The 23,931-nt window shown below is 40.2% G+C and overlaps 1 protein-coding gene across 2 annotated transcripts in view; it reads left to right on the top strand.

Annotated features, from left to right (window-relative positions):
* LOC131258377 (synaptotagmin-5) overlaps window positions 1-23,931 on the top strand; it is an 86,241-nt gene that overhangs the window by 24,071 nt on the left and 38,239 nt on the right. For both annotated transcript variants that reach the window (XM_058259662.1, XM_058259661.1), the window contains exons 2-5: window positions 569-671; window positions 763-815; window positions 991-1,111; window positions 16,058-16,179. In XM_058259662.1, coding sequence (XP_058115645.1) covers window positions 569-671; window positions 763-815; window positions 991-1,111; window positions 16,058-16,179 — 399 coding nt within the window. The remainder of the gene's footprint in view (window positions 1-568; window positions 672-762; window positions 816-990; window positions 1,112-16,057; window positions 16,180-23,931) is intronic.

The following is a 23,931-nucleotide window of genomic DNA, read 5'->3' on the forward strand; positions in this document are numbered from 1 at the left end:
TGCAATACCTATTTGCTTACTACAAAAATTCTCAGAAACTGGCTTTGAGACTACAGTTTGTTCTAGGCTGAGTGATACCTAGATGATAGGTGGCCTTTGTCTGCGGAAAGAAAATCTAGACAGACTTTTTTTCGTTGCTCATGAATGCATTGATGGCATACATAGACAAGGAAGATCTTAAATAATATGCAACTTAGACATGGATAAAGCTCCTAGGGTTAATAAAGGTCTTGGGGTGGAAAATCTCGATCTACAAGTAAACCGGCTTCAATTTGCAGATGACATGCTGTTGTTTTGCGAATCGGACCAATCCTAGGTTTATTTAAATATAATTTTATAGTTTAATTAATTTTAACATAAATATTCATGTACGATTGGGCCATAATATGGACCCCATAGTTTTACCCGCATTGTTTCACATATGAAGTGGGTACCTTAAGAGACGTATGGATTCATGTCATAAAGGTGATAAGCTGACATGGAATGGACAGTGCATGAACTAGGATTTTATTTATATTTCTGCAGTTTTGCTTCAGAACTAAGAAAACAAATTCTATGTTTCTTCCAGGCTGCGACCGTGGCATCTTTTGCAAGGATGACTGTGGAGGACACAAGGAAAATTCTTCCAGCTGAATTTTACCCTTCTTGGGTTGTTTTCTCACAGCGCCAAAAGTTGAGTTAAATGTTCTTTTTGTGGGTTGTATTTCTTCCATGTTCTACTTTTATTTCCGTAGATGTTGATATTATTTTCTTTTGTATTGCAGTTGAATTGGCTTAATCTTGAACTCACAAAAATCTGGCCATATGTCAATGAGGTAGGCTTTTGCTAGTTGTGTCATGCTATTTTTCATGTTATTGGACAATTCAGCAGTTTTTATGTTGCTTCTTTTGATGCTCCAGCTCTGAATATTTTGCATGTAACGGCGATATTGGGATGGAAAAACATAATGATCTCAAATAACTCATGTTCTTCATATAATGATGATGCAGGCAGCATCTGAGCTGATTAAAACTTCTGTCGAACCAGTTCTAGAACAATATAGACCAGTCATCTTATCTTCTCTCAAATTTTCGAAGCTGACTCTTGGAACTGTTGCTCCCCAATTTACAGGTTAGTTAGAGAAGTTGTGGAATTACTTGAGGAAGATTGCTATTACGTTTGCTTAACTAAGCTTGTTTCTTTAACTGTTTGAATTAGCCCTATTTGTTGGATTTTGATGTAGTTTTGGTTGTAGAAGCTATCAGGATTTCTAAATTGCTACAGTAACTTGTGGGTATAATCTAAGGGCCCTTTTGGGTGACAGACACAAATTATTACTGTTGAAATGACTCAGAAAGTGAACTGTTTTGTCAGGTCTGTGGATGCTGAATTTTACTAAGCCCTGAAAATTAACCAACAGCCAAGGTTTGAGGGTACTTGTAGTAGAAAAAGATTTGATGAGGATAATGTGAAGAAGAGATGAGAATATTGAGAGAGAAGGAGGAGGAGAGTTTGGGAGAGATGATTTGTTCGGCTTGCATGCCCTAACACATAATATTTTATTATGAAAAAGCGTATAGTACACTGCAGGGGAATAGGGAAGTGTGCTCATGCACTTACACTAAAAGGACACACAATAAATACAATACACTAGCATTCTCTATACTCCCCCTCAAGTTGGAGCATAGATGTTGATCATGCCCAACTTGTCATGAACACGATAAAGAGCATCTCGACTCAAGGATTTTGTAAGAACATCAGCAAGTTGATCCCCAGATCGAACAAAAGGAGTGACAATTTCCTTAGAAGCGACTTTCTCCCGAATAAAGTGACAGTCAACCTCAATATGCTTGGTTCGCTCGGGGAAAACTGGGTTACGAGCAATATGGATGGCCGCTTGATTGTCACAGTGAAGAGGAATAGGACCCGAAGGAGGATAGCCAAGTTCTTCAAGAAGATTGCGAAGCCACACAAGTTCACATGTCGCATGAGCCATAGCACGATATTCAGCTTCAGCCGAGGACCGGGCAACAACTGGCTGCTTTTTGGTCTTCCAGGTTATAAGATTGCCACCTAGGAAGGTACAGAAGCCGGATGTAGAGCGGCGATCAAAAGTACTACCTGCACAATCAGCATCGGAATAGCCAGAAAGATGAAGATGACCATGCAACTGAAAGTAGAGGCCAAGACCCGGGGCTGATTTTAAATACCGAAGTATGCGGTAGACAGCCGTGAGATGAGAAGTACAGGGAGCTTGCATGAATTGGCTAACAACCCCCACTGCAAATGAGAGATCTGGGCGAGTAATAGTCAGGTAAATAAGCCGGCCTACAAGTCGTCGATACATGTTGGGATCAGTAAGGAGAGGACCATCATCTGGTCGAAGCTTCTGTGAAGTATCCATGGGAGTGGTAGCAGGCTTGCACCCTAACATGCCGGTCTCCATGAGAAGATCGAGCGCATATTTTCGTTGTGACAAGACCAATTTGGATGATGAGCGAGCAACTTCAATTCCGAGGAAGTAGCGAAGAGGACCAAGATCCTTGATTTCAAACTTGGTCTTCAAAAAATCTTTGACCTCTCTCATTCCAGCAGAATCACTATCGGACAAAACAATATCATCCAAATAGACAATGAGAACCATGATGCCCGTCGATCGACGACATATAAAGAGAGAATGATCAGTATGACTACGAACAAAGCCAAACTCCAAGAGAGCCTGACTAAAATTTTCGAACCATGCATGTGGAGATTGTTTGAGTCCATAAAGAGCCTTCTTCAACTGACATACAAGTGCAGGGTTGTGAGAAGCAACAAAGCCAGGAGGTTGATGCATGTAAACTTCCTCTGTAAGATCCGCATGGAGAAATGCATTCTTAACATCAAGCTGAAACAAGGGCCATGATAAATTAACGGCCAAGGAGAGCACAACACGAATTGAATTAAGCTTAGCCACTGGAGAAAATGTCTCGAAGTAATCCACACCATGAGTCTGGGTGTAACCTTTAGCAACAAGACGGGCTTTATAGCGATCAATTAAGCCATCTGGAAGAAACTTGATTGTATAAACCCATCGACAGCCAACAGGCTTATGGCCTACAGGAAGTGGCACAAGATCCCAGGTATGATTCTTCTTAAGAGCAGACATTTCTTCCATCATCGCCTTTGTCCAATCAGGACTCTGAAGAGCATGTGAGAGAGATCTAGGAATAGTCTGTGATGAAAGGGAAGCTGCAAACGACTGAAAAGATGGTGAAAGATGATCATTTGAAATGAAATTACTAATGGGTTGTTGAGTACAAGATCGTGACCCTTTGCGCAAGGCAATGAGAAGATCTAAACTCGAGTTAGGAGAGTCACTTGAACCAACATCCAAAGTAAGCGGAAGGGTAGATGACTGAGCTTGTGAAGATTTATCTCGACGCTGATACACCCGCAGAGGCTTAGGCTCACCCATATCACCAACAGGATGCTGAATAGAGGGGAGAGGAGTTTTCCCATGATCACTAGTGGAAAGAGGATAAGAGTTATACTCCCCCTGACGCGCAAGAGGATCACAGAGGGATCGGCCTGGAGAAGAGAAAAAAGAAAGATCCTCAAAGAAGGTGACATCGGCAGAGACATATTTCTTGCGAGTCAATGGGTCAAAGCATTTATAACCTTTCTGACTCCGAGTATACCCTATAAAGACACATTTAATCACCCTGGGACTAAGTTTATCATTACTCCCATCCAAAATTTGAACAAAGCATGTACAACCAAAAACTTTAGGTGGTAGAGGAAATGGATTATCATGAGGATACAAAATAGTAAATGAAGATTTATAAGACAGAATACGTGAGGGTATACGATTAATAAGAAAAGTAGCAGTTAAAAGAGCATCACCCCAAAAATGTTTGGGTAGATGCATGCCAAGTAGAAGGGTGCGAGCAACTTCAAGAAGATGACGATTCTTTTGTTCTGCAATACCATTTTGTTGAGGAGTGCGAGCACATGACGTCCTAGATAAAATACCACGTTCCTGCAAGAAGGACAGAAAGGCAGTAGACATGTATTCTCCCCCATTATCAGAATGGAGGGATTTGATGGAACAATGAAATTGAGTGCACACTTCATGATAAAACACTTTAAACGCATCAAACACTTCACTTTTAGATTTCAAAAGATAAATCCAAGTCATGCGGGAATAATCATCAATAAAGGTAACAAAATATCTAAATCCAAAAGTCGAGGTAACCGGAGCTGGTCCCCAAACATCCGAGTGAACCAGAAGAAAAGGTTGAGATTTCCTCCCAGAAGAGCTAAGAGGAAACGTAGCACGATGATGTTTAGACAATTCACAAATATCACAGCATAATGGTTTAGTGACAGGTAAGGAGGGAAATAAAAGTCTCAATCTAGCAATGGATGGGTGGCCTAAGCGGCAATGCCACCGAGTCATGGACTCTTGATCTAGAGAAAGGGTATTAGAAGCAGCAACAGGTGTATCATCGAGAAGATAAACGCCTCCTCGCTTATGCCCCCCACCAATCACTCTCTTCGTCTGTAGGTCCTGAAACAAACAATAAGAAGGAAAGAAGGTGATGGAACAATTGAGTGATTTAGTAAGAGAGCTAACAGACAATAAGTTTAATGGAAAACGAGGCACATGCAATACGGAGGACAAAGACAAGGAAGAAGAGAGAGGGATGGAACCAATCCCAGAGATGGGAGATTGGGTTCCATCTGCAACTGTGACATACTGAGTGGGAGAAGAAGAAGAATAAGAAGAAAATAATTGCAACTTACCAGTCATATGGGAGGAAGCTCCAGAGTCAATGACCCAGGAGGTAGGAGAGGATAACGCAAGAAGGGCGGTACCTGACTGGGCCGAAGCTGCGTGAGAAGGCTCAGGAATATCCCGAATGTGAAGCCGCATAAGGGCATCATATGCCTCCCGAGAAATAATAAGAGACTCCCCTGAAGTAGACTGCTCAGCTGTCGGGGTGGAAGATTGTTTCTCAGAAACAACAGTGGAAGCAATAGAAGCAGCGACATACGTAGGACGACCATGTAGCTGCCAGCAATAATCAATAGTGTGATTAGTTCCACCGCAATGTGAACAAATGCGGGAACCATCACGTCCTCGTCCACGTCCACCACGACCACGAAGACTACGGCCGCCGCGACTGCGATCTAAATCGCGGCCTCTACCACGACCACCAAAACCAGAAATGCGCTCTGAGCTCAAGGATGGTACCCGAAGACCAAGGGAGGACTGATTGCCAACAAGATGTGCTGAACGCTCGGGTGGCACAAATGAATAAGAAGGAAGAGTAGAGATCATAGCACGCTGACACATGGCATAGACTATCGTCAATGAGGGAAGAGGATCCTGCATAACAACCTGATCGCGAACGTGAAGATAATCAGAACTCAACCTAGCGAGGAACTGCATGATACGAGTATCATCCCGTTGCTTATGAGCATGTTCATGATCCTCTTTACATTTGGAAGGAAGAGGCTGATACATATCCAACTCATCCCACATACCCCGAAGCATCGAATAGTAGTCTTTTAAGGATTTGGAGTTTTGTTGAAACCGACCAATTTCTTGAATAAGCTGGAATACCCGTGAAAAATTCTGAGATTCCGAGAACATATCATGAAGCGTATCCCAAATGCCTTTAGCTGAGGATAAAAACATCACTGAGTGGCTAATCGAGGAATCTATGCTATTCAACAACCATGCAATAACTTGATAATTCTCCTTTGTCCAAGACTTGTAGGTAACATCTGTAGAGCTCAGGGAATCATCCAAAATATACGACAACTTGTCACGGGCTCCTAAAAATACTTTTACAGATTGTGCCCATTGAAGATAGTTGTCACCATTCAACTTAATGGAGGTAATCTGCAAGGGGTTAGATTCAAGAGACCCTATGCCAAGAGATGAGGGCCCTTTGTCAGCCATAATAGAGTCCAAGAGAAATAAACCTATGCCAAGAGACCCCCTATGCCAAGAAAGATTGATTCAAACAACTCTATCTCACTCAATCCTTCAACATAACAAGAGATAAACCTCAAACAAATATCAATCATCCAAAATACCATGAAACGCAGTCAAATAGGGCCTGACCGAGTGAAAAACAGCCCAGCCGCACGCCCATTTGAGGTTAAAAACCTCTCAAACATTGATCTTAAGTAAAAAATCCACCATGGATAGCTTGGGAGGAAGATTTCGGTCCATCTTGAGCAAAGAAACCGAAGAAAAGCTTACCGATTTGAGGTAGATCGAAGAAAAACGGAATCTGGAACTGATTTTCGAATTTCTCTATTTCGCCCAAAATACCATGAAATGAGGTCCAATAAATTCTGAAAAAATCATGACAAATCTTCTAAAATCAAGATCTATCAAACCCCTAAACTTTTAGCTCAAACAGAGCCCATGCGTCCGTACAACGCTGATGTCAGCCGTACGGCTGTTGACGTCAGCAAGGTGACGTGTCGCCTCTCAACCTGTTGGATGCGGAATGCCTTGAACTTGCTCTGATACCAAGTAGAAAAAGATTTGATGAGGATAATGTGAAGAAGAGATGAGAATATTGAGAGAGAAGGAGGAGGAGAGTTTGGGAGAGATGATGTGTTCGGCTTACATGCCCTAACACATAATATTTTATTATGAAAAAGCATATAGTACACTGCAGGGGAATAGGGAAGTGTGCTCATGCACTTACACTAAAAGGACACACAATAAATACAATACACTAGCATTCTCTATACTTGTGTGGTGCACCTGAAGATTGGAGCAACCCATTCTCTGTGTGAGGAATAGCCATGATACAGCCCACCTGATCACTCCCCTTGTGCCTCAGTAGCATGAAGAGATGTGTAGAAGTTGCATTTTGTAAATCATTCCTGTTGAAATTGGGAAAATCCTGTTTCCCAATTACTTGCTTTTGAAGGAGGCATGAGTTGGTTTGATGCAGGACAATTAACCACTTGCTCTAAAAGCTCAAACTGTTAGAGTATGACGAATTAATCCCTTTATCTCGTAGCCCAAGCCCCACATCTCATGGGTTAGGACCTCGGCTGAACCCCCCTTGTGGGCTCGTGGGCCCCAAATCACATGGGCCGCCCACCCGAGTGTGTCCCTGCATCCCACGGGCTACCCCACTCGAGCCTGATGTGAAATGCCCCTGCATTAATCACCCCTGGTGAGGAGTCTTGAACACGAGACCTCCCCCGTTGGCCCTAAATCACATGGGTCACCCACCCTGAGTGTGTCCCCGCATCCCATGGGCTACCCCACTTGAGCCCGGTGTGAAAATGCCCTTGCATTATGGTTCGTATGCCTGACATGTTAGAACTTAATGAGCCATTTGACATGAGAGAGAGAGAGAGAGAGAGAGAGAGAGAGAGAGAGAGAGAGTTTTGAGCCTTTCTGAGATTCGCTAGTCTTGCCTCGGACCTGTCCACTCTTGTGGATTGTTGTTATTCTATAGGCGGTGTGTTTGTTGTCTAGTTCTCCATGTCATCGGAATTTATCGGACGAGGAATTTTAGGAGCTCCTTACCTTGCTTTACTATTTGAAGCTTTTCATGCCTTCACCTTACGAAGAAGATTCAATGGTTTGGACAAGCCACAGTTCAGGGTTTTTTTTTTTTCGATGTGCTCATTCTATGGTTTGATCTAAGCCGTCTACACCTCTTCCATTCCACCGGTGGTCTTATGGAGCCCCTCCAAGGATTGCAGCTTTTGTGTGGCTTGTAAGGAGGAGGGGAGTGTTAATAATCGACAATCTTCAAAGGAAATCCCTTATTTTTCCCAACATTTGCTTGATGTGCATGGGAGATGCGGAGTCGATAGACCATCTTTTCATCCATTGCCCCCTCGGTCGTAGGGTTTCTCCTATGTGATGCCGAAGTTAGTTGATCATCTTTTGTGGGCTTGACATGGAGGTGCAGTGGGTAAATCCCAGAAAGCAGTTTGGAGGTTTGTCGCTTTGGGATTTTTTTTTTTTTTTTTGGGTTATTTGGAAGGCTTGGAACCGTCGATGTTTTCAAAACAAGGGATCTTCTGTTGAGGAGGTCATCTGTTTGTAAAAATTGCTGTTTAGGAATGAGCTTCTTATGCAAAGGCACCAAAATTTGCTAATCTTTCTTCTACTTCTTCTTCTTCTTTTTTTTTGGTATCGTGTTGTATTCTTTCCCCACCTTTTGGCGAGTTTCTTAATAAAATTTAAGTTATCTCTAAAAAAGGAAAAATTAGACTTCCTACCCAATTTATATCAAATTTGTGATTTGTAATTGGCCATGGTTTGGGAGGAGGATCCCATGTTTTGGTAATCCTTTGATGTATTGAGGCATACATTTAGTTGCCCCAAGATGCGTCATGCATTGAAAACGGTGCCCGGGCCCCTAACTCTCCTCTTGAGGTACGATTGAGGGGATTTTTTTTTTTTGGGTACAGTTGATTCGGTAAGATCCCCCTTAACAATGATATGATAACATCCAAAACGAGATATTACCCATGTTCAAAATATGATATATCAACATCCAAAATATACATCCGTTTTAAGTACATTATTACATTCCTAAAATTTAACACTAATCAAAATGGAAATATAATCTTCTTCTAGCCCAGCTACCTTGGCTGGCTAGGGTCCCTTGAAAGGTAAAACAACAACTGGGATGTGCTTCAAAAGCCTAGTGGGTATATCTCAATCATGACTAATAACGGAAACACAATAAACATAATAATTAGGATGAATGAGAATGTAATACATGAGTCATGATATGAGTCATCAATGTGATGGGGCCATGAATGCAATGCGCATAAAGGACATCACCACCATATCTCAATACTGTCAATCTGAGTGAATAATGGGGCCATCCCCTCTCAAGTGGCCTAACTCTTTAACCACTGCCCGACCTCAACAATGGGGTATCTATGCACTCAAGGCACTCACCCACTAGGCCCAACGGTAATTCTCATTTTAGAAAAGGTACACACGATAGGCTTGTTACACCTCTATTCCATCCAACCTCAGCAGTAGGACTCCCATGGCATCCACATATCTATCATACTCGGCCTGACGATAAAGGGACGCATTCATAAATAACCCCAACCGATCTTGGCAGTCGGGGACCCCGCTCTACAAAATGTGTTCACTTGACCTGGCCTGATGCTAGGTGGCTCATCAAACCTCTTCTCCATCTGACCTCAACAGCAGGGCTCTTGCACAACCAGCATGCTCACCCGACTCAGCCTAACAATGAAGGTCCCAATATGCAGGGGTATAAATATCCACGACCTATCACAAGGTCCCAACGTAAAACCCCTATAAATCCACCACCCTCCACTGTACTTATGATGCACATGTATGAGTCATCTTGATGCAAGGGTTGAGATGCATTCAATGTATGGTAAGTCTTCATATGCTTTCACAATCAATATTGGTTAAAGTCAAGGCACAACATATTTGGATTTGTAATACATGGCTAATATAAATACACAATATCATGATTCAAATGTCTATGTATATCTGTATTCATACACTTAAGTTCTCCTCATGAAGTCATTATACCGCACTAGACCGTATCCATAAACTTCAGCTCTACTAATGAAGTCATTACACTGCACTAGACCTCTTTAACACAATGGTTTATTTGTGTGTTATGCAAGGATTATACTAGAGTACTTGATTGAGGCTACTTATACACCATACCGGTATGCATCCCATTAGTTAAATGAGCAATACTGATATACTCGAACATTAGTCTTCATGTGCACATTTCATTAGTCTACTACTGTCTTAAGAGTGTTCTTGAACGTGAGTTCCTTGCACACAACTCTAGCGTACATCTATATTTTTATAGGCTTGTTCCTCACATGTTCAAGCATCAACTTTAAGCATCATTGGCTATGTTCAAGCAGACCGATCTCACCCTTGGGTAATGTGCATTCGAGTAGGCTAGTCTAGGCATCACTATTATGTGATTTGATCATTGAATTAAGCCTCATTCTTACATGGTTAACCTACCAATCCAATCTTCAAACATGTAGGGTCAAAACACTAATCCAAGTGTCATATTTTGCATGACTAAGGCCCTCACCTTGGCCTCATACCCTGATGTTTTAACAGTCTTTGGAGCTCGGTTTGGGGGGGCTTCTAATCCGGCGAATGCGGCCACACATGGTCGGCAAACAGGCTCCAAGATGGACCCACCTAAGGTGTGTAAGACCTCTCTCTCTTTTCTTTTCTTTCCTTCGTTCTTTCTTTCCTTCTTTTCTCTCTTGCTAGAGATTGGGAGTGTGAGAGGGAGTGAGTGAGAGAGGGGTTTGTGTTTGTTGTGGTGGATGAGAGAGGGAGAGTGGTGAGAGGTATGGGTGAGTATGGGAGGAGGTATGGAAGAGGGGAGAGAGAGAGAGAGAGAGAGAGAGAGAGAGAGAAGGGGGAAACCTCGGCTAGGTACGAGAGGGTGTGTATAGAGGTTCCCTCTCTTGTTGATGTGTAAAGTGAGTGGTGAGGTGGAATGTGGGGACTGTTCCAAGGTCAATGGTCAAAAGGTCAAATACTTTGGTAAACTATTCAACATGTAAGGGTTTTTGTGTGTATGTGCAATGTACATGTGTGAGAGTATGCACATGTGGGGTAGTGCACGTGTGAGGGGTTGTGTGGGTAGGTGCACATGTGTGGAAAGTACACATGAATAGTAAATCTCTAACTCCAAGCATGTATATAAAAAATCAAGGCATTAGGAAACGTGTAGATTTAAAAATCAATTGCTTGGCAATGACCCAAACGACATCATGCTTACCGGAAGTCTGCGACAATCCTACCACAAAATCCATAGTCACGTGCTCCCACTTGTTGGCGATCTTTAGTGGCTGGAGCATCCTAGATGACCTTTAATGCTCTGCCTTCACTTGGTGGCATGAGACCCTATGAGGCGCTATATGGCAGACCGTGTAGATCCCTGAGCTGCTGGGCAAAGGTTGGTGAGAGAAGCCTGTTAAGATCGGAGATTATGTAGGAGACGACTGATAAAGTTGCTTTTAGGGATTGGATCCACGCCGTAGAGAGTTGGTAGAAGAGTTACGCAGATCGCTGTTGGAGAGACCTCGAGTTTGTTATGGGCGATCATGTATTTCTGTAGGTCTTGTTGATGAAAGATGTGATGTGGTTTGGGAAAAAGGGAAGTTGGCCCTACGTTTTATTGGGCCATTCGAGATCGTTGAGAGGGTTGGCGTTGTAGCATATTGACTTGCTCTACCATCTCAGCTATCTGACATTCGTAACGTGTTTCACGTTTCGATGCTAAGTATGAGTAGAACCCTTCGCATGTCATAGATTGACAGGAGCTGGAGGTCATAGAGGATGCATTGTATGTTGAGCAACCTATCTACATTCTGGATTGGAAGGAACAAGTCCTCTCTGCATCAGGCAGTGTCAGCTTGATATGCTAAAAGTCATCCAAATAAGCCCTAACTGAACACAATTCAAGCAATTTGGTGTATTAGGGCCTATTACATATAAATACAATATAAAGAAAATGGAGAAAATGACAAAAAGTGATGGTTTACCTCTTCTTCCAATATTTCCTAAAATTGTTCACATCACTACGATTCATAGAATCATAGTCAAAATTTGTGTTTTCAATATTTTGATCCTCAAAATAGGACTAGATCCAGTTGAAAATTAGTTCCTAAGTGTCCTTTATTATTGAATTGAGGAAGGGAGTTGAAAAATGAGAGAAAAATTGAAAACAAAATTTTTCAAAATGGGCTATTTATAGCTGTATAGGCCTTATAATGGTGCCACTATGTGGCATATTTGCTCGTGTTGGCCATTATGGCCCATTTTTTCATCACAGATTGATTCACCTATATATTGCGTGTGGGTGACCATTGACGTGATCATTTTTCATACTGTTATCAGTATGCATGGTTATGGTATGGGCGCCCGGCATACCTTTTCTTTTTGCTTTTTTAAAAATGTCAAATCATAAATGGTCTCTTGATACCCTAATGGGTAATCAAGCCTAGGTCTTTTCCTTCGACGTATCTTGGGCTTCTGTTGGGTATTGCTAAACCGGCTAAACATCTTTGGGATAGGGTGATTGAGAGGATTGAAAGAAAGCTTGCTTCTTGGAAGTCTCAATATCTCTCGTTGGGAGGCCAGTTGACGCTTAGCAGGACAACCTTCTCCATTATGCCTATGTATTTAATGTCTTTATTCAAATGTCCCAAAGAGGTTCTGAATAGACTTAATAAACTGAGAAGATACTTCTTTTGGAAAGGAGCTTTAGACAGTAGAAAGTTCTACCTTCTGAGTTGTGTAAGCTGATTGCGGAGGGGGGAGTCAGAATCAAATGTTTGGGAGACATTAATTTAGCTCTCTTAGGGAAATGGATGAGGAGATTTGGTACAGAGGGAGGCTTCAAAGGGAAATAATTGGAAAAAAAGTATGAGGTTCAGGAGGGTGGATGGTTTGTGAAGAGGTCCTTGCTATATAGAGCCTCTCACATTTGCAAAGCGATTGTGGTGTCATATCATCTCGTTTGTAGTAGTATTGCATTCTTGTTGGGTCATGGACATCACATTTGTTTTTGGGCGGATATATGGTGTGGAGACTACGCTCTCCAAGACCTATTCCCCATTGTCGCACGGCTTGCTCCTGATCATTTCATTTCCATGGTGGACTGCTTCTTCGTGAGCGGTGACTCAGTGGCTTGGAGTCCCCCTAGCCAAAGAAATTTGCTTGATGAGGAGTTTGGGGAGTTCGTCGGGCTCCTCCTCAAGAGTGTTTTTCCTTGCCCTTCTCAAACAAACTCGATGGTTTGGAAGAGTCATTCATCGTGTGAGTTCTTTGTTTGGTTTCTTGTGCGAAGTATGGGAAAACCCCACGGTTTATGTTCTCTGCCCCATCATTTCCATAGTTGGTTCTACAGAGCTCCTCCTAGGATTGATGTGTTTGTTTAGTTGGTGGGTCACAAGGTTCTTGCTGTGGATAATCTTCAAAGGAGAGCTCTTATTCTTCCCAATATCTACTTAATGCGCATGTAAATTGTGAAATCAATTGATCGTCTATTTGTGCATTGTGCCTTTTCTTCTAAAGTTTAGGCCCACTTTTTGGGCTTGCTTCATGTCGACTGGGTTATGCCGGAAACTGTTGAAGATCTCTTGAGGGCTTGGCATGGGGGAGGTGTGGGAAAGCACGTAAAGTTAGGTGGAGGTTGACTCTTATGGTGGTTTTTTGGGTCATTTGGGGGGGCTAGAAATTTCATAGGTGCTTTTGAAATGAAAGCATGGGGGTGGATGAGGCCATTAGATATATTAAAGGGTTTATGTTGAGTTTGCTTGTTTATGCTTAGGCTCGCTTTTGCGGGCCCCTTTTATATATATATATATATATATATATATATATTTGTTCTCTCTCCAAAAAAAAAAAAAAAAAAACCCCCTAATGGGTAACCTACTCCTTTATGGGTGTGGGTGTCCATTCCAAGCTTGACTCGGGTATGAGTATGGGTGCAATACTCGTTGGTGTGTATGGATATGGGTGCAATACTCGTTGGCGGGTATGGGTATGGGGTACACCTCTACCTGACCCGAACCCTACCCTGCTCATTGCCACCCATCGTGACGTTTAACACACTTGAATGATCAAAACTACATCGAGAAAACCTGAAGTTAAGAAGAGCGTTGCTGAATATTTCAAAATAGGCTCTGAATGATTGTTTCAACCCATAAGTAGCTCTTTTAGGGCCCGTTTGGCCGGGTGGATTGGAAGGGATTGGATGGTATTGGGATGGATGGCATGGATTTCTAGGTAATAATGATGTTGTCAGTGGATTGTCTTGAGATCCATGGGATTGCTCCATCCCTGGACTGCTATATCCAGTCTGTTTGGCACGCCCAGCCAATACCGGATTAAACCTTCCCATCCCTTCCAATCCCTCTAACCAAACACGTCCCTGGCAAATTTGAAAGTATTAGGGTGGATTGGATGGGATTTAAAGGTAATAATGGCGTTGTCAGTGGATTGTCTTAAGATCCATGGGATTGGTATCAGATCACCGGCTCTGTTTGGCACGCCAGGCCAATCCCGGGATTTAACATCCAATCCCTTCCAATACCATCCAATCCCTTCCAATCCAACTGGCCAAACGGGCCCTTAATGCAACAGACGTGGTGAGTCTTCCCCTTTCATATAAATCTCAGAGGATGCATATATAGTATAGACTTCTTCAAAGAGATATGTTTGAAAGCAAGTTGGTAGAGAAGCCAATTTAAGTTTTCAACAGGAGAAATGAGGATGCAAATAGAGTTGAGCTTTGCAACTGGAGCAAATGTTTCCAAGTAGTCAATTCCATAGGTTTGGGTGTAGCCTTTAGCTAATAACCTAGCTTTGCAGCCAGTGATACCCTCCTCATGATGATGTTTGATAAAGAACATTGTTTGCAGCAAATAGGAAGCTTTCCTACATGTAATGCAGTAATTTCCCACTTCTGATTTTGTTTTCCCATGTTGCCATTTCTTCTTCCATGGTTTGTCTACCGAACGGATATTTGAGAGAGCCATACCAACCATCGTGGGAATAGGGACAGGTTAGAGAGGCAAGAAATGACCTGCAGGACAGGTGTTTAAAATCGGTTATGTAACGTTTGTAATGGCCATTACATAATGGTAATGGTCGCATCCGTTACGCGTTATAGGGCTGAGACGGTCATAACGGCTGTTACGGAAAAACCAGCCATAACGGCCCTGTAACGTCCCGTAATGGCCCAGGAACAATTTTTTTTTTTTTCTCAAAAAAGAAAAAGAAAAAAGAAGGGCCTTAACGGCCGTTACAGGGGCTGTAATGGCTGTTACGGCCTGTATCATAATGGTAATGGTGGTGGCCATTACAGCCACCGTTTTACCATTATGGAACAACCTTGATGGAGGCAGTTTTTGATAGGACCCAAAACAGAGCAATGGAGTGAGCTGTACAACTACACACTCCCGATCTTCATAACGCATTAGGAAGATGAGAAAGCAACTGGGTTTTGATTTATTAGAACCTGAATTGTTAGTGGGTAGTTATCTCATGTCTCTCCTTTCATACGTCAACACCTCTTTACCATGATCAGTTGGAATAGGAGAATCCATTGTGATGGTTGGACCATGGCCAGATGATCAAAAGTAATGGTCAAAACCAAACCATCAATCTTCCCTTGGTTGTAAATAGTAAAGTCAGTCCTTTTTGCATAATAGCGAATTTCTTTAACGAAGGTGATATTCATAGTTACTTACCTTTTTTCTAATTATGGGATGCACATGCTTATAGCCTTTTTAAGAGTGATCATATCCCACAAACACGCATCTGATGGAAGTTGGAGAGTATTTATTTCTTTTGGATCAAAGTTGTCGACAAAATAGATGCATCCAAACTTTAAGAAGGATATTTGAAACATAACTTTTGGAACCAAATCTGTCAATGGGACTCCCTCATCCAAGACTCTAGTCAGCAGATGGTTAATTAAATAACATGCAGTAATAACAGATTTTGACCAGAAATTTTGGAAACTTTATTTCTATTAGAAGAACACGAGCTACTTCAAGTAGACTAAGTATTTTGCTTCTACTATTCCATTTTGCCGAGCATAGGAACATGTAGTTTTTAGCTTATTATCACTATTTTGCAGGTATGTGTAGAATTCTACAGGCATATATTCTGCTCTATTGTCGTCGTGTAGAGTTTTCTGCAGACATTTTCTAGGCATGACCTCATTGTCTGTTTTCTTGGGATTCTTACCAAAAGAGAAAAAGAAAAAGAAATTCTTGTTATTCCTTTTGACTATGCTTGCACTTTTATTTGGTGCGTCTGGTTCCTTGTTTTCTAGATATTTCCCTGTAACTGAAAGTTCTTTTCTTCCAATAACTAGGGATGATATTGTAACAATTATTAGATATCATTTTTATATTTTGACATAGGAGAATGAAGCACAGTATTACATGTGGATCTAAGGTGTTATTTTATTTTATTGTTTTGTTTTTCGGAACATGCACTTGGTATTTTGTTGATGAACTATTGGTGGTGTTCTTTAGGAGTGACAATTCTCGAAGATGGAAGTGAGGGGATCACAATGGAGTTGGAGGTGCAGTGGGATGGGAATCCAAGCATCGTACTTGATATAAAAACAAGAGTTGGTGTAGCACTACCAATACAGGTGATCCATAAATTGTTCTATGTGCTCAACGCTAGAGGTTTACTTGCGCAATAAAAAGTAACAAAAAATAGTTCTGCTAGATTTTATTTTATTTTTTGGTTTTGCAAAAAGGCTTTTTTAAATGGTTTCTCTAAATAAATAAGAAGCAAAGAAAAAGTTTCTTTTAAACATTTTTTGTCAAAACTAAATATTTTTATCAGAGAAAACATATGCAAATCCTTGATTGATGAGTAGATCCAATAAAATAATCAGTGTTGAGTGCAATTCAAATCTGTATTGATGCCAGATGACATGCAAATCCTTTATTCAACTATTCACAATAGATGGATTGTTTATGTTCCTTAGTTGAAGTCAATAAGCTTTTAGTTTGCTGAAAATGCATAAAAAAATTAAAAATAGTAGGAGCAGCTCTCTCATCAGGAAGCATGGACTTCCTTTTTATTTTCCATGAACTCCAGATTTCAGTTGATTCTTTCTTGGGTTTGTTCCTCAATCCTCTTGTATATATTCTTTTGGAGATGTCATGGAACTTATTATCTTCTGAATGAATGGCTTCTTGACAAACTTCTTGATGGCTACCTTGAATAAGTATTCCTCTTCAATTCTTGGACGTCGTTTGATCTTGTGTCCATCCATGCTTTAGCCAGAATAATAATGTCCATGGCCCATCAGACTGACAACACTGCATCTTTGAAATACTTTTCTACAAAAGAATACTTTAAAATCTATCATCGAATTGGGTGCTCTTCACATCAAGGTTACCTAGATCCTGAGTTCTAGTATGTGGTATGGGAACAAGTATGCAGTGTTCTACTTTCTTAAATACATGGTAGACCAGGGTTAGGATCATGTGTATCTCTACTACATACTACCAAGTATACATAGTAGAATTATATTTCCATAATTTGATTTAATTTATATACTAGATGGTGAATATTTTTTATTTTATGCATGATCAGTATTTTATTGTATATTCTTGATATTACATAGATAAAAGTACAATTCTAGACATTCTAAGTTTAAATTTAAATTACAACTCGGTCAATAGTAACAAGTGTAACCATAATTGAGTTGGTAAAAATAGCTATCCAGATCTTAAGTGACTCATGATCCAGATTGCGCCAAACAAAAAATGTAAGGGGATTAGCGATTTAGGTGCTTCATACTTAGGGGAATGTCCCAACTTTGATATTTTCTTTGGCTACTTAGAGGTAAATGCTCACCACTTTCTCCACCGATTACCTCTAAATGGCCTTCCTCTATATCAGATGCTTAGTCCTAAATAAATCACCCCCTTGAGAGTGTGTGCCGACCTCAAATCTATCCTAGGAGATCAAATGTGTTTTGATACTAAAACTGTTGCAGGACAAGTAAGTTAAAGAAATAGAGTCTTTGTGTTTTATGTATCATTATTGTTATGTATGGTGTATCATATGCGTGGATGTGGAAGTATGTATTGATATTGTCGATAGCATCGGAGATACCAGGAATGTTTCTCTAGTTGAGAGAGCCATTGGGAACATCGAGAAAATGGTGGAATTTTTAGTGCAACTTCAGGAGATATTAAAAGACAAAACAGTTAGGGCTCAAAAGATTATAGAAGAACTATGCACAATATTTTTCTATTGTTTAGGGAATACCATGCACTATTGGTCATAAATGATGCAATTAAATGTATTTATATCATGCCAGAGAGAAAAGCCTATTGGAGGGAGGAAAAAAAACTCTAACTTGGGCTGGATGTCCAACCCCCTTCTTTTTTATATTAAGTGATGCCCCAAGTTAAATAAAATACCCTTGGAACTAAGGGCAAAAGAGGTAAAAAAATAAAGAAAAAGAAATGTAATATGAGAGTAACGAATGGTCTAGGGTCTAGGGAGAGAAGGGCCATGGTCCAGAAATATCTACTTTCCTTAAGGTATGGATATCAATTATGCCCAACCTACCAACAATAAGTCGACCAACTTAACCTTACAAAAAAAAGAATACATTGACCAATTTCAATGGTAAGAGCCTTAGTAAGATAATAAAGGGAGTATAAATAATGCCAGCAACAACCTTCTCACTAATAAATAGACAATAAGCTTTAATGTGTTTTGTCTGCTCATGAAGTACATTTATAAGCTATATAAATTGTAGCTTGATTGCCACAATACATAGGTAGAGGAATCTTCATTAGAAATCCCAATTTAGCAACAAAACTTTTTAACCACAAAATTTCACATGCAGTTTTCGCTATAGCACGATACTCAAGCTCAACATCTGATCGTGCAAGAATTGTCTACTTTTTATTTTTCTAGTTAACGAGATTGCCTCCGAAAAAGTACAGTATCCTATTGCAGAGCATTGATAATCTGGTGAACCTACCTAATTTACTTTAGAATAGTCTTCAATATTAAGATTATTGTGATAACTGATAACTAACAAGATGCCACATACTAGAGAATTAATGTAGCATAAGATGCGATGAACTGCCTCAAGCTGATTGGATTGAAGAGCATGCATGAATTGACTAACCAAACTCAGTACATGAGAGAGATGTGGGAGAGGAATAATCAAATATATCAACTGACCAACTAAACATTGTTACATGTGTGGATCATCAAGAAGCTCTCCATCATAAGCTCAAAGTTTCTTATTAACCTTTAACGGTGAATCAATCGGTTAGACACCAAGATTACCAGTTGAAGTCAATAAATCAAAGGCATATTTTTGTTGGGATAAAATGATGCCCTTCTTAGAACGAGAGACCTTAATTCCAAGAAAGTATTTTAGCGAACCCAAATCTTTGATGTCAAAAACCGTGCTTAGAGTTTCAATTAAGAAATTACAATAACATCATCACCCGTAACAATGATATCATCCACATACACACTTATAATAATGATGCCCTGTACACACCGCTTAACAAACTCAAAATTGTCAAAATGAATGCGAGTAAATCGGATATGATTTAAAGCACCACTAAACTTGCCTTTTTAAGATGACATACCTTTTGTCTCCCCAAACCCCCCCCCCCCAACCAAAAAAAAAAAAAAAAAAACCAAGAGGGAAAACTATATAAATATCTTTTGGTCAGATTACCATAAAAAAAAAAAAAACTCTTAACATCAAATTGGTGTAACGGCTAATCCAAATTAGCAGAAATTATCAAGTATATCAACTCCATCTTAGCAACATGAGAAAAATTCTTAGAATAATCCTCACCATATGCTTGTGTAAATTCTTTTGCTACAAGGTGTTCGAAGTATCGATATCGCTACAAGTTTCGTAGGGCGGGGGATATTGAGATAGTATCGATATCGCCGATAATATCGTCAATAACTGGAAATGCCAGAAAACAGTGGAATTTTTCAGTGAAACTTCAGGAGATGGTAAAATACACAAATTTGCATATTAGAAATAAAAAAGTTGTAAGAAAGAATGCATACATCATAAGTTTTCATTCAATGGGGGCCTAAAAGCACATGCTGTCGTAAGAAATTAGTCCAGCCATCCCATCCAACCATCCATCCAACTTCCATCCAAACATCCATCAATATTTTAGAATATCGACAATATGATATTTCATCGAGAAATCGTCGACAATGTTCGAAGTCTCGAGAAATTAGTCCAACCATCCCTTCCAACACACGATCTCTAAGTTTTGTTTGTCGAGGATATTGAAATAATATTGATATCACCAATAATATTGTCGATAACTAGAAATGCAGGAAAACATGGGGAAATCAGTGGAATTTTTTAGTGAAACTTCAGGAGATACTAAAATACACATATTTGCATATTAGGAATAAAAAATTTGTAACAAGAATGCATACATAATAAGTTTCTATTTAATGGGGGCCTAAAAGCATGTGCTGTCATAAGAAATCAATCTAACCATCCCATCTAACCTTCCATCCAAACATCCATGGATATTTCAGAATATCGACAACACGACATTTTGCCAAGAAATCGTCGACAACTGGAAAGGAAATGAAAGATTATGGTCTCGCCCCATGTTGCGATAACGATAATATCGCGATATTAACGTCAACAAAATTGAACATTGCATACAATCATGCGCCCATAAGAAAAATTGAAATGGATTTTTTTTTTCAATAAATAGATTCATGACGATATTATCGAAATATCGTTGATACACTGGTGATACAAGCGACAACTAAAATTTACACGGTCGAAAATATTGGCGATACATTGGTGATATCGATACATTGGCAATACAAGCGACACCCGAAATTTACACAGTAAAAAATATTGGCGATATTGATACATCGACAATACGATACCTCACCGATACCTTGAATTTTTTACACCACCATTACTACTAGTATCACTGCCAGTGTTATCGGTATCGCCAAGCTGGAGATACAGATAATATCAGGGATATTTCGATAATATCGGGAATACTTCGAACAATGGCTACAATGTGAGCTATACTACCATCATTGTTATACTTAAGAGCAGACATTGAGTGGCAATCCATCAGATTCTTCTCAACTGCTAAATCAATCATCTCCCATGTATGATTCTTCTCAAGGGCAACCATCTCCTCCACCATATCTTGTTGCCATAAAGGAGAATTAAGAGCCTCTTTAATATTTTTAGGAATAATGAAAGAACACACCAGGGTAGAAATTTTGCAGTCCAGTTTTATAAAGACCTACTGTTAAGGACGACGGAATTAGGCCGATGCTCGACAATTTGCAGTTTGAAGCTATTTCTACTGATGAGGAAAACTCGTTGGAACTACCATTTTCTGAAGATGAAATCAAGCAAGCAGTGGCAAATTTGGGTAGCGATAAGGCTCCTGGGCTAGATGGTTTCCTGATAGCATTTTATTAGAAATTTTGGGAATGTGTGAAAGGTGATATCATTGGTTTCATGCAAGAATTTTTCACAAAGGGCTTAATCACAAGTCACAACACAATTCGGAGCTACTTTTATAGCATTGATTCTGAAAAAGGAAGGAGCAGAATGTTTGAAAGACTTTCTTCCTGTTAGTCTATTGGGGGGTCCATAAAAGATTCTAGCAAATGTGTTGGCTTCTAGATTCAGGAAAGTGCTGGGTAATGTCATCTCAGAATTGCAAGGGGCCTTTGTGGATAGGAGACAAATTGTAGATTGCTCTCTCTTGGCCAATGAATGTGTTGACTCTTGCTATAGGGGAGGGGAGGAAGGGATGGTGTGCAAGCTTGATGTGGAAAAAGTTTACGACCATGTGGATTGGTCATTCCTAGATTATATGTTGGGCAGGTTAGGATGCGGCCCAAAATGGCAATTTTGGATTCAGACATATGTAAGTTTGGCAAAGTTCTCTATATTGGTGAATGGCTCGCCAAAAGGTTTCTTTGCTGCTTCCTGTGGATTGCGACAAGACGATCTTTTATCGCTTTCCTTTTTGTCATAATGATGGAGGCCATCAATAAAATGTTAGATAAAGGGATTCATGTGGGATTGGTAAAAGGTTTTGGGGTGGATAATGCAAATTTTTAGATTTCTCATATACAATATGCGGATGACACACTCTTATTGTGTCAAGCGGATGGTTTTTTTTTTGTAAAAGATCTCTGCTAGATTATTGTAAGCTTTGAGGTGGTTTTAGGTTTGAAAGTTAATATATCCAAAAGTGAGATTTTAGAGGTAGGCATTTCCAGAGAGAGGGTGCGTGCTTTTGCAGAAGTTCTCGGGTGCAGGGAAGCTTCCTTTCCAACAACGTATTTAGGGCTACTGTTATGTATAGGAAGGCCAGCAAAGCACATGTGGGGCGGAGTAATTGAAAGGTGTGAAAGAAAGATCTTTAAATGACACTCGAGGTACTTATCTATGGCTGGGAGGTTGGTCATAATTAAATCATATATGTCGAATCTTCCAGTCTATTTTATGTCTCTTTACAAGTACCCAAAATCCATTATGAATGCATTGGAGACACGAAGAAGGGATTTTTTTTTATGGGAATGGTCGGGGGGAAGCAGAAGTTCCATCTAATGAAATGGGATGAAGTTTGTAAACCAACGGTTCAAGGTTCAAGGAGATGAACCTAGCTCTATTGGGGAAATGGGTATGGAGGTTTGGGTCGGAGGGAGAGGCTGGGTGGAGGGAGGTAATAGTGAAAAAATATGGGGTAGAGTAAGGGGGGTGGTGGACGATGGCTTCATCCTTGTATTGATGTTCTTATTTGTGGAAGTGGGTGGCGTCCTTGAAAGAGGGTGTGGGAGGGTATAGGCCTTCATTTGGGGGATGGTAAGATAATTAGATTTTGGGTTGATAGATGGGTGGGAGAGGGGCTGTTGTGTGAGAGATTTCCATCTTTAGCAAGTCTAGCTAGGAAAGAGGGGGAGATGATGAGCAATTGTTATTCAAAATGTGGAGAGGATGTCACATGGATGTCGAGTATTAAAAGAAATCTTTTGGATGGGGAATTTGAAGAGTTGGTGCTTATGCTTGAGTTGTTATCAAAGTTGTCTCCTCTTCTTACAGAAGCAGACTCCTTGAGATGATTCAAGTCTAAGACTGGTTCTTTCTCAGTTCATTCTATCGTCTCCTAAGTGCATCGGTCGAAAATGCAGAGGTGGCGGCAACGACTTTCCCATGGCACTATAGTGCTCCTTTGAAGGTGGTGGCTTTCGGTTGGCTAGTAGGCAGGAACAAAGTGCTAACGATAGACAATCTTGGGAAGCAAAACATGTATCTCCCAAACGTTTGCGGTTCACTTATTCATTCGCTGCGTATTTGCAAGAGAGGTGTGGGGTTTGCTCCTCCAATCTTTCGGGGTTCTATGGGTGTTCCCGAAGTCGAAGAAGGAACTTTTGGCTTGGCAGGACGGGGGAATAGAGAAAAAAGGGAAAAGGGAGTGTCGGTTAAGCGTTTTAGCGTCCCTTTGGGCAATATAGTGGGAAAGAAATTAGCGTTGCTTCAACAACAAAATGAGTGGACCAATGAAAGTGTTCAATATGGCAATTCTTAATATGAAGGATTGGGGTGCAGCTTAGATATTTCAATCTTCAATTTTGGCTTTTGAGGGGATTTTATTTGGGGGTTGTACTTTTGTATATTTGTATATTTGTAGTTTCTGGCATCGGCCTTTTTATATTATATCATCATTGTTTAAAAAAACACACAAGGGAAGAAACAAAGGAGCTGTGAACTGGATACAGAATGATCAGAAACAAAATGTTCAATAGGATGAGAAGTACACTGTCCTTTGGCCTTATTGATAGCAATAAGCAAATTTAAGGATGAGTCAATTATGGCTAAATATAAATAGGCAAGCTAGTAAGAACACAATTTGTACCTGTCGTCAAAGGTGGATGCTTCGTGGTGAGATGAGGAAGAACTAGAGTATGAAAATTCATTCTTTCATACACTTTCAAGTCGTGTTTAGTCAGTTGTGAATTAGAACCAACCTTATGTTTAACACTATTAGGTCTAAAAGGAACAGAAAGAATTGGACCAGACTTGAGAATAGGAACAATAAGAACCACATAATTGTGCTTGACCTATAGAAAAGTAAGTATGGAATGTTAAAAAAAAAAAAAAACTTAACATCCATGGAGACAATTTGTACCTGTCGTCAAAGGTGGATGCTTCATGGTGAGATGACGAAGAACTAGAGTACGGAAATTCATTCTTTCATACACTTTCAAGTCATGTTTAGTCGGTTGTGAATTAGAACCAACCTTATGTTTAAGACTATTAGGTTTAAAAGGAACAGAAAGAATCAGACCAGACTTAAGAATAGGAACAATAAGA

This window comes from Magnolia sinica, chromosome 10 (genome assembly GCF_029962835.1).
Source record: "Magnolia sinica isolate HGM2019 chromosome 10, MsV1, whole genome shotgun sequence".
Classification (NCBI taxonomy): Eukaryota; Viridiplantae; Streptophyta; class Magnoliopsida; order Magnoliales; family Magnoliaceae; genus Magnolia; species Magnolia sinica.